Raw genomic sequence first — 12032 nt, forward strand, 5'->3', positions numbered from 1 at the left:
AGATCCTAGATATTAATAAAGGCAGTAAGTGGGTGGGGAGAACTTTTAGTAGAGGCAGAATGATGACAGCACTAAGGAGCAAACAGGGAAAAAAACACTTTTCTTCTGGTGAGTGAAAGGGAGTAGAAATGTACCTAGTTCCTCCGGAAAGTTCTGTGGAGGAGGTTGTGTCAGAGGAAAGGTGAGTCCAGATAATGTGAACTTTTGGAAGAGAGATTTTTTGAAAGATTTAAAGCATAAGATAGTTAAGTGACTCTCTCATAAGGGCTCCATGGAATAGCAGAGGAGCCTAGAAGGACAAACAGTAGAGAATGGCAAAGGTCAAATAGCTAATTGGATTAAGAATATGTGTAAAGGTGGCTCGTGGGAGGATTGTGGGCCCAGCATGGCAGATGAGGGCATTGAAGGGAGTTTGGAGGAATCTGCGAATGCCAGGGAGGCCATTGATGACAGCACAGTCTGACCCCAGTTGTCCACCTGGCATGTCTGTGTGGTAGAGCCACTAAACTGCCCTGATCCCTGACGGCACCTCTTCAACATCTGCTGGTGGAAGGTAAGTGGGTTAATAAGGCATAGGCTTTATTGTATTGAATTTCAGTTATTTAGATATACATATATATATGCATATACATATAGTTATATATTTGTACATGCATGTGCATATATGCATGTGTGTGTGTGTGGGGGGGGGGGTATCGCTAGTCCAGCCCTACTCCACCCTCAATGCTTCCTCAAACAGATAAAAACCAGACTTAGGAAGCCCTGGCCAATGTGGCTCAGTTGGTAGAGCATCACCCCATGCACAAAAAGGTCACCAATTTGATTCCCAGTCAGGGGAAATGCCCAGGTTGTGGGTTCCATCCCCAGTTGGGGTGCATACAGGAGGCAAACGATTGACATTTCTCTCCCACATCAATGTTTCTCTCCCTCTCTCTCTAAAATCAATAAAAATATATTTTAAAAAATCAATCTTAGGAGGAAATTCTATTTGCCTGAAAATAGCAGCTAGAAAAATATTTCATTGAAATATTTTTTATTCAGTTTGAGTCATTTGAAATTAGTATGACCATATTATAGAGCAGAAAAATATTCTTTACCATACTAAAAACAAAGGATAAAATATCCCTAATAATAGCTTCGGTTTGCTTTAGCAAATCCTCTGCCCAGGTAGCCTGTAACCACATTTATCATGTTACAATTCAGACATATCATTAAGGTAGAAATATTGGATACTTTGGTTATAAACATGAGATTAATTTATCTGTAACTTTTACAATATTACAAGTTTAAAAATAAAAGTTGTATTCACTAAGAATTGATTATTTCAATCCCATTTTCTTTTTTGCTGTGTTGGTACATAGCATCTGAGTAGCTACTTAAAGAACGTGAATAACAAATGCCCTTTTGAAGCAAAACCACTAGCTTCATTGAGAATAATTAGGCCTAAATTTTCACATGACTGTGGTTGGTTGGTACAGCCATCGACATAGAGGCAACCATTGTTCCCATGTTCTCATGTACAAATTGGGCAATTGAGTTTGCAAATTGCAAATTGAAGAGTAGGCATGAACTGACACTGTCTGTGTAGCTGTGCACGCTCCTCCATGTTTTCCTGTGTACTGCCAATGTTTGTTTTAATGACCAAGGCAAGTATGTGCAATTGGCCAGTCTGTGTTATATAGTTAAGTCATAAGATCCCAGGATTTTAAGAGAATATTCATCTGAAATACCTAGCAGTTAGTCTTATTTACCCTTTTTTCCCCCCTACAATTGGGAAAGTCAAGGATCACAAATAATACATTTGGAGGTTAAGTCTATGATGCTTAAATATGTGGTTCTCTAAATTGGTCAAATAAGATAATAATATTGGCTCCTACAGTATATAAGCAGAGTAGCTCAGTCATAATTCAACTTAGATCCAGTCTATGCAAATATTAGACTTTGTGTCTTTTAGAAAGATCAGAGCTAGAAAAGCTTTTATAATATTTGAATAGCAGTGCTTTCCTAAAATCATTTGATGATATATAATGATATTTGTCTAACATAAGATAATTTAGTCTCATTAATAATATATGGTGTTTTAAAAGACTGTTTTTATGTATTTCCAAAATTTATTTTCTTTTTTATAAATTTGTATCAACTTAATTACAAGGTCTACTTATGCTATAATGAGGGTCTATTAATTTTATATTATTCTTTCAAAACATCTGTTTTGTTCAAGATGCACCAAAATTTTATAACTTTCTGGTATTTTTGGTAATGACTTAAACTTTCTTTGAATAAGAGAATGTATACCTAACAAATAGTATCTATTTCATTGATATAGCTTTCTCCTGGAAAAGTGAGATTAAAATTACTGAAGGAGAAGTTTCAAGGTAAATAGTTTACCATTGTATTATTAGTTGCTACAGATATAATTTCTTTTACATTTGAATTACATAGAAAATAAAAGTGCTAGAATTGTTTATGCAATATAAAGATTCAAAACCCTCAAATGATGACTCTCTATCTTTGATACTCAAAATAAATTTTACATATGCTTGTTTGTAGTGGAGGGGGGATTAGTTTATCTATAAAGAATAGCAACTTAGAATATGATTATAATATAGTATTTTTCATAGTGAGGACTTTCATAGCACTGGTCCTTAAAGTTTATTAATGTAATCTTTTAACTAGGATAATAATTTGGCAGTATAAATTATAAATTAAAATTTACTCTAGGAAATTAAGGTAATATTGAAAAATTCATTTATATTTTAATATATTTTGACAACAAAAACCTAAATCAATATTGAATATATAATAATTCCAAATAAAATAAGACTTTTTAATAGAGGACAAACACATTTGATTTGAATGGCTAAGATGATTTGGCAGAACAAGTTCTAGAAATGTATAACGTTTAGTATAGAAGATGTTCTGTGTGGGCTTCAGTTTGATCTGGAGCTGTGACAGAATGCCACAGGTATTCTATCAAGAGCATAGTTTTTTAGTGTGTGTTTTTAAAATATATATATTTTTATTGATTTCAGAGAGGAAAGGAGAGGGAGAGAGAGAGAGAAACAATCAATGATGAGAGAAAATCATTGATTGGCTGCCTCCTGCACGCCCCACACGGGGATCAAGCCTGCAACCCAGGCATGTGCCCTGACCTGGAATTGAACCGTGCCCTCCTGGTTCATAGGTCTATGCTCAACCACTGAGCCACACCGGTCAGGCAAGAACATAGTTTTTAACACTTACTACATTCTATAATTGTACATGCCCAGTTTAAGTGAATTTTAAGCAGAGTGGATATGGGTGAATATGTGTGGCCCTATGGTCACAGGAAGGGGACTGTGGGCTCCTCAGCCTACTGGGAGTGATTAGTCTGACTTTTTTTCCCCTTCCAGAGCCAGTGAGACAAGCTCTTAATTATCAAATGGCAAATTTTTCTGAAAGAGAGAAGCCCAAGATAAGAGGGAAGGTTTGTGGGCAGTGTGAGAACAAAGCCGCTCTGCTGGTACGTACACTCTACTGAGATACGGGAATAGAACTTACACGTGGTCTCAGATACTTGCCCTGCTTTGGTAGCGACGTACTTTTCCTCTGTGACTCTTACTGTAAGTGTGCACGCTGTGCACCTTAGGATGAGTGTGCCTGCTGCCGGGGAAGGCCCACAGGGCACTGAGACGACGCCTCTCACTCCGGGTGAGGCACTACTTGAACCTGCCCTCTCTGCCTTGGTGCACACACACACACACACACACACACACACACACACACAACAACATCTTCCACTTACAACCCAAACCAAAACTGCAGCAGACATCCTCCTTTGACCCCCACATCTCCCCCTGTGCCCCTTTTGGTAACACTTGAAGAGTTTGTTAACTTGCTGTCATCATACTCTCTCCTCTCGTTCTCTCTTCTCTTCCTCTCTTTTAATTGAGGCATATTTTACTTACTGTGAAGTGGAAAGATCTTAAATGTGTAACTAGATACCTTCCGATAAAGGCCTGCAATCCCAGCAAGATAACAGAATGCCCTCGCAGGTTTCCTTTGCCTTTTCCAACTCATCCCCACCGCAAAGGCAACCACTGTTGTGATTTTTAGCACCTTATACTTAGTAGTGCCTGTTCTTGAACTTCATGTAAATGGAATTAGAAGGTATATACACAGGGGTGGGCTAAGGAGGTTTACAGGTGTGAGTAAACAACACACAGAGTTTATTCTTGTATTATTATATATTTATTTATTATTAACCTACTTTTGCTTACCCCTGTGTATATAAATATTTTTTGTGTGTGTAAGTTTTGCTCCATGTGGAGATTCATTCATGTTACATTTATCAGTAGTTTGTTCATTTGTATTGCTGACTAGTATTCCATAGTATAGAGATACCAAGATTTATTTGTTTGTTCCCGTGTTGAATGACATTTCGGTTGTTTCTGTTTTTTCCCCCATTACGTCTATGGCTGCTGTGTACATTTATGTGCAAGTCTTCCTTCCTCCCCCCGATGATATTTATTCTTTCTTTCCTTAAAAGTTCTAAAGCAAACTTTAAAAAAGCCCCCCAAATAATGCTTTCTGACAGCTCTCTAACTTTTCATTGGTGTCAATTTCATGAACTTTAAAAAAATTATCATAATTTAAAAGTTCCCATCTTAGCTATTTTAAATGCTCAGATCTGTGGCATTAAGTATTCACATTGTCTGAACATGCAGACATTTAAAAATATTGGCTTTTATTTGATTGCAGGTTTTATCATTTTTTAAATAAATGAGTAGTATTGCAATCAATGATAATAATTGACTTAATGATTAGTAAGGTGGGCTGTGCTTAAAAGCTTAAGCTTTGAGCCAGAATGTGGGGTTGAAATTCTGGCTCTATTAATTATGTTACTTGACAAATTCTTAATCGTTGTGTTCTTAATCACCTTCACATTGGAGATACAATGGTCATTGTCACATTAGAGAGTTGTTGTGAGGATTAAATGAGATGAAACATGTAAAGCCCTTAGAACAGTGGGCAAATGCTCACTAAACATTGTGAATATTGTTCTTGATTCTAGCCTTTCTTTTTAGTTTCATTATAGTTACATATTTCTTACTCTCTCAACCTTTTTGTAGTGTTGGCCTAGTCATTTTATATCTGATAAATCTGTCTACATTATTGTAGGTAACTATGTCATCATATGGGGACTTATAATACAATTTTTAAAAAATGGACATAAAATGTCTATTGAATTTTTAATAAGAGCTTAGTCTACTTTCCTATGTTTTATACATTCTAGTGCCTTATTACTCAGTGCATGCAGCGGAGAGCTTGGTATCACCTGGGAGCCTGTTAGAATACAGCATCTCAGGTGGCATTTCAGAATTCTTGAACCAGAGTCTGCATTGCAACAAATTCCCAGGTCATCCATGTGCCCGTTACAGTTTGAGAAGCATCACTATATTGCACATTTCAGCCCACCATCGGCCAGTACAAGGCAGAAGAGATTGGTCCACCTCTCCCCAATCTGCCCCAAATGCTTTAGGCTTACAGTTCCCTGATAAGGGAAAGAGCAAGGAGGGGGAGAATGGTGGAGGGCACCATAAAGGGAGGAAATGAAAGAGAGTCAAAGGGACAGTGAGCTCCTTGACATAATTTCTGGAACCATCTTGTCATGATTTCTTATTTGCACAACGAGTAGTTCTTAAAGTGGGCCGACTCAAGGACATGAGGGATTCTAGCCATTTTCACTGCTTTTGTCATAGTGGTAAGAGTGTTGAAATGACTGTACAACTGCATGGTAGTACTTTCAATTGCAGTAAAAATTCCATTTTCTTTTCTCTTCACTTTCAGTCTTGCTTGGTACCATTATAGATACAAGTACCTCACATTTTACAGTTTATCCCTAAACTTAAAAATTACATTTTAACACATAAAGAATTTGAAAGATAAATGTATACTTGTCCATAATCATTTCACCAATCATACACGTTGCTGACATTTTGAGGCAGTTCTATCCATATTTTTAAAAATAATTTTGTTTGGGGAATCTTCTAAAAATACTTTTAAAACCATATTTGGAGAAGCATCAGTGAAAGAGTACATTCAAGGAAGTGCATGGGGCCTTTTAGAGGCAAATTGTATGCATACCGTTTGAAACTAAGTGTACCCTGTTAATCCATAGAGAAAAATAAAAGAACTAACATTGGAGTAGTCTTCACCCAGAGATAGTGCTGTGTAGTTTTTACCAGGTTAAGAAGTTTGACCTGATGCTGCCTACTGTTTTATGATTTATTAAAAAAATGTTACATACATACATTCATCTAACACACATATAAAACATTCTAGCTAGTATAGTTATTTTGATATGAGAGTAATTTGTTTACAAATTAGTTTTTCTGAGTTAAATCTTAACTGGGACAAATGGTTTTCCCAGTTTCCTTGGACTTCACTATAGGTATATAATGGAAGAAATAAATATAATAACAATAACATCTTTACACAAACATTTTAACAAAGTCATATTATAAGATTGTGTTTTTGTTTGTTTTGTTTTTTTCTAATTAAATATCTTTAAGGTATGTCTTGAGTGTGGAGAAGATTACTGTTCAGGATGCTTCGCTAAAATTCACCAGAAGGGGGCACTGAAGTTCCATAGAACAACTCTTTTGCAGGTATGACTTTAAAATGCTTTACTGGTAGTGTATTTATAGAACATTTCTACACAAAGACATTTAAAACATGCTTAATTATCGAGAATTTAGGATGATTTACACTAATTTCTAAAATTATATTATGAACAGACAGTCTTTACATACTTGAAATTATTTTACTGAACACTAATCTGAATTCTATTTTGCTATTTAAACTGTGTTTTAATATAGTTCCTAAAACACTTACCTTGATTAGAATTTTTATATTATGCATTCTATCTGTGAATTTGACATTTAAAAATTAGACCATATTTTTAAATATTGTTTTAATTGAACACATGATTTAAGTATTATTTCTATCTAATTTATGTTTAACTTTTTATGTTTAGTTTAAAAATTATTCTTTTATTTGTCCTCATTATTATGTAAATAAGCTTATCCCTCAGGTTTCCCCCTATATATTAGAAGCTCTTATTTATTTTCATATAGTCATTGTTTTTTGAAATGCCTAAATTCAAACCATGTGAGCTGGTCTTAAAATTCTCATAATTAAGCAACAAATATGGTTAAATGTAGATATGACATTATATGATTTACTAGAGGCCCAGTGCATGAAATTCATGCAAGGAGCTCGGCCCTTGCAGCCCTGGCTTCGTCCAGAAGGTCGTCTGGAAGGACGTCCTGAAGTTTGTTCGGCTGTCTGGTCTAATTAGCATATTATGCTTTTATTATTATAGATATTTAATGATGCCTTGATTTGCCATAAATTTCATTCCTTTGACAACAAATATTCATTGAGTACCTTTAGGAAGCAGTGTCTGTGGTAGGCAGTGACCTTGCACAGATGAATATCACTAGGATCCTGCTCTTGGACCTGGAGATAAAACTGAGAATCAAGGAACTTGCAGTGGTTCTCAACCTGTGGGTCTCGACACCTTTGGGGGTCAAACAACCCTTTCACAGGGGTCGCCTAAATACATCCTGCATATCAGATATTTACATTATGATTCATAACCGTAGCAAAATTACAGTTATGAAGTAGCAACAAAAATAATTTTATGGTTGGGGGTCACCACAACATGAGGAACTGTATTAAAGGGTTGCGGCATTAGGAAGGTTGAGAACCACTGGGTTAAGGATTTTATTATTTCTTAGAGGCAAAGGGATGGGGATGATTGGATTCATATTTTGAAAGATCACTGGTAGATTTAAATCTTTACATTTAAGAAATATATATTTTTATTGATTTCAGAGAGGAAGAGAGAGGGAGAGAGAGATAGAAACATCAATGATGAGAATCATTGATCAGATGCCTCCTGCATGACCCCTACTGGGAATGGAGCCCACAACCCGGGTATGTGCCCTGACTGGGACTCAAACCGTGACCTCCAGGTTCATAGGTCGACGCCCAACCACTGAGCCACGCCAGCTGGGCTTTACATGTTTCTTGAATATAAATATCGGTAGCTCTAAAAACCCAAGTCATGATAACTGCAAAACCTAAAATTGATCTTACTCATATTACTCATATTAATATTTGTCAATGTCAATTACTTTCAAATGGCTACTCCATGTTTGGGTCATCCAGGTAGAAATGCAGAAATGATGGAGGGAACAGGACAAAGAAACAAAAAACAAACCCACCCAACTCCCTGTTATTCTCACCCCTCAGGTTGGTGCAATTGAACTGTCATAAGAAATAAAGGTTGATATATATAAAAGTGAGTGTAATCGCTAACATGGAAGTAGTATAGAATTTAACTAAAGACACTCCACTTTAAGGGGAAAAAGTATAATTACCCCACTATGCGTTTATGTTAGGAACTTTCCATTCAATGATTTATTCAGTACTTGGTATGGAAGATACAGAGAGCAATGAGACATGGTTTCCCCCTCAACTTCAGGAACTGGCCCTCCCAATTTAAATCTGATTCTCTTCTCTCTTTTCTCTCCCTCCCTCCCTCCCTTCCCTTCTCTCCTCTCTCTCTCTCTCTCTCTCTCTCTCTCTCTCTCTCTCTCTCTCTCCCTCTTCCCCCCCCCCCCATGCACACACACACATACACACATGGGGAGAGGGAGGAGGAAGGAGAGGGAATATACATTTGAATAGATTTTAACCTTTGTTAAATAATTTTCTGCCAAGTAAAATGCACGAGTGAAATTACTAAATTATCCTGCTTTCTCTCCTTGTTTCCATCCTCTCCCCTGTCTTTCTCTATGCGTTCAGCGTCAGGATGCTCTTGTGCCTTGGCCTGATGACCATGGCTCAGCGATGAGCGGATATCTCTTTCTGTCTATCAGTTATTATTAACCAGTCATAGAGTGTTTTTGGTTTTCGCCCTTTTGGTACCATCAAAGCCATAAGAGATTTTTTATTGAGTGCTGAATTCATACCTAATCTGAGACTTTAGGGTGGACATTTTAAGGGATTAAGCAAAGAAAAAAAAGAAAAACTCAGACACAGACAACAGTATGGTGATTGCCAGAGGGGAGGGGGATGGGGGAAAGCACAAAAAGGTAAAGGGGGGAAAATGGTGATGGAAGAATACTTGAACTGAGGTGGTAAACACACCCTACAAGATACTGATGGTGTATTGTAAAACTGTATACCTGAAACCTGTATAATTTTATTAACAATTGTCACCCCAATAAATTCAATTTTTTTAAAGAGTAGAAACAAAAACAAAGTAACAAGTGTTGGTGAGGATGTGAATACATTTGGTGGGAAAGTATTTGATTGTCTAACAAATATGCTGCACACCTGAAACTAATACAAAATAGGATGTAAACTGGCATTGAAAATTAAAATAAAAGAAAGAAAACACGGTGTAGCCATTATGGAAAACAATATAGCAGTTCCCAAAAAAATAAAAATAAAATTACTATATGAGGGGAAAAAAAGCATTACTATATAAAAAGCAAGCATTCTAGGCTAATGGCTGCTATACTTTATCTTTTGAACCTAGTTATTATAAAGCATAGCCAAATTTGAGTATTGTAAATCATTTGACCTCCATCTTCTAGCCCAGTGAGTCTGTATGAAGTTCACCGTCAATAAGTACCATTTTGTTCTGTCATATCTTGTTTTACTTACAAGAAAAATCTCTGAAAAACTGAAAGCAAACTATTACCATTTCCATATTGACTAACATGATAATTTCACAGGGCCTTTCTTTTGACTTATGATTGATTTAGACTTGGCAGTGAGCTTGACACAAGTTTATTTTTACCTCTCAGACTGTTAAATAATTACTTATCTGAAATATAAAGTGTAAATGTGCAATGGGAATTACTAAGGATGAAAATTCTACTTCTATATTTAGAATGATTTTCAACACTAATGGTTTAAAAAAGATGATTGTAGTGGGTGAGCCTATTATTGATAGAAAATAGTTCTTAATATAACAGGAATGTCTATTTTCTTTAAACAATATATAATCAAACAGAAGAAACAAGGTTAATCAGAGATAATGGAAGATAGGAGAAAAACAAAAGGCATTTTGATGTGAAGTATGACATATACAAAGGGAGGTTGGATTAAACAAATCATTAATATATTCTGGTATGTATATTTTCTTAATTGGAATGGAGATTTCCTTAAATGGAAAGGAGCGATCTTGGGAAGTGGAGAGGTGAATAAGAATAAATAACTGAGGTAGAACTTCTATGTTTTCCTGCTGTGAAACATTTATATTCAGCCTCTTTACGTTTTTATTTTCAAATAAAGGTATGCCTATGTAAATATGGCTATCAGTGGGAATATCTGCTTGCTTGAACATACCTACAGGAAAGTAATTATCAGGAAGAACCTCAGTTATTACAGTACAATTTATGCTTACTGACTTTATGGTAGAGTTTTTTCTTTTAGTTGACAATAACCAATATTAGCTTATGGACTCACATTATTATCATTATTCTGTTACCGTTTAGAATAATACTATATTTTCATTTTATTTATTTTTATTTAGGTATAATTTACATAATATATTAGTTTGAGCTGTACAGCATAATAATTTAATATTTGTATCTATTGCAAATGACTATCTAGTTAACATTTGTCATTATACAATTCCAAAAAATATTTCTGTTGCGATGAGGACTTTTACGATCTACTCTCTTAGCAACTTTCAAATAGACAATACAGTACTATTAACTATAGTCACCACGCTGTGCATTATATTGCCATGACTTATTTGTTATATTTTCGAATCATAGCTAGTCATTTTGGATAATATGGTTACTTAATTGGATGACCTTATAGTAGCCCATTTTACTACTTATTTACAAGAGGCCTGGTGCACGAAATTTATGCATGGGGGTGGGGGCCCTCAGCCCAGCCTGCACCCTCTCCAATCCAAGACCCCTCAGGGGATGTCTGACTGCTGGTTCAGGCCTGACATCCCTCTCACAATTTGGGACTGCTGGCTTCTAACTGCTCACCTGCCTGCCTGCCTGATCGCCCCTACTGGACCCCTGCCAGCCTGATCACCCCTAACTGCCTCTGCCTGCCAGCCTAGTCACCCCCAACTGCCCTCCCCCCCCGCCAATCTGGCCTGGTTGCCCCCAACAGCCCCCCTCTGCTGGCCTGGTCGCCCCTAACTTCCCCCCTGCAGGCCTGGTCACCCCAAACTGCTCCCCTGTCAACATGGTTGTCCTTAACTGCAACCCCCTGCCAACCTGGTCACCTCCAACTGCCCCCTCTCCGCTGGCCTGGTTACCCCTCACAGCCTGCTGTTCAGTCGTTTGGTCATCCCTCACTAACCCCACTGCTGGCCTGGTTGCCCCATGCAGCCTGCTGGTCAGTTGTTTGGTTGCCCCTCACTGCCCCCCCGCCCCTCCCCCCCACAACCCCATGCTGGCCCGGTCGCCCCCCAGCTTCCTGCTCAGTTGTTTGGTCATCCCTCACTAACCCCCCTGCTAGCCTTGTCGCCCCACTCAGCCTGTTTGGTCTTCCGTTCAGTTGCGATGGTCCCTGGCTCTTTATATATATAGATTTTTAATTTTTAAAAATTCATTATAGAGAAAGAGAGAGGGAGAGAAAGAGAGAGAGAGAGAGAGAGAGAGAGAGAGAGAGAGAGAGAGAGAGAAACATTGATTGGTTGCCTCATGCACGAACCTGCAACCTGGGTATGCACCCTGACCAGGATCAAACCTGTAACCTTATAGTGTAGGAAACGACGCTCCAACCAACTGAGCCACTCTGGCCAGGGCTGGCGGCCCATTGTAAATGTTGTGCATACACATATTGTTGATGCTGTGGTGTACCCCCAGATCCTCCTCTTTAGGACTGAGACACTCATTCCCTAACTTACTAGAGTGTTGCCTGTGGATGAGCCATAGTTGAGCCTCTCTCATAAATTATTTTGCTCAAAGGGAATGGCTATTTCCAAGCTTAAACTCCAT

The 12032-nt window shown here is 37.4% G+C and overlaps 1 protein-coding gene across 2 annotated transcripts in view; it reads left to right on the forward strand.

The window, feature by feature from the left end:
* The window catches only part of ZBBX (zinc finger B-box domain containing), a 91314-nt gene that overhangs the window by 9539 nt on the left and 69743 nt on the right, over positions 1–12032 (forward strand). For both annotated transcript variants that reach the window (XM_023753918.1, XM_023753919.1), the window contains exons 4-6: positions 2327–2375; positions 3393–3502; positions 6555–6650. In XM_023753918.1, coding sequence (XP_023609686.1) covers positions 2327–2375; positions 3393–3502; positions 6555–6650 — 255 coding nt within the window. The remainder of the gene's footprint in view (positions 1–2326; positions 2376–3392; positions 3503–6554; positions 6651–12032) is intronic.

Source organism: Myotis lucifugus, unplaced genomic scaffold, assembly GCF_000147115.1.
Source record: "Myotis lucifugus unplaced genomic scaffold, Myoluc2.0 scaffold_53, whole genome shotgun sequence".
Classification (NCBI taxonomy): Eukaryota; Metazoa; Chordata; class Mammalia; order Chiroptera; family Vespertilionidae; genus Myotis; species Myotis lucifugus.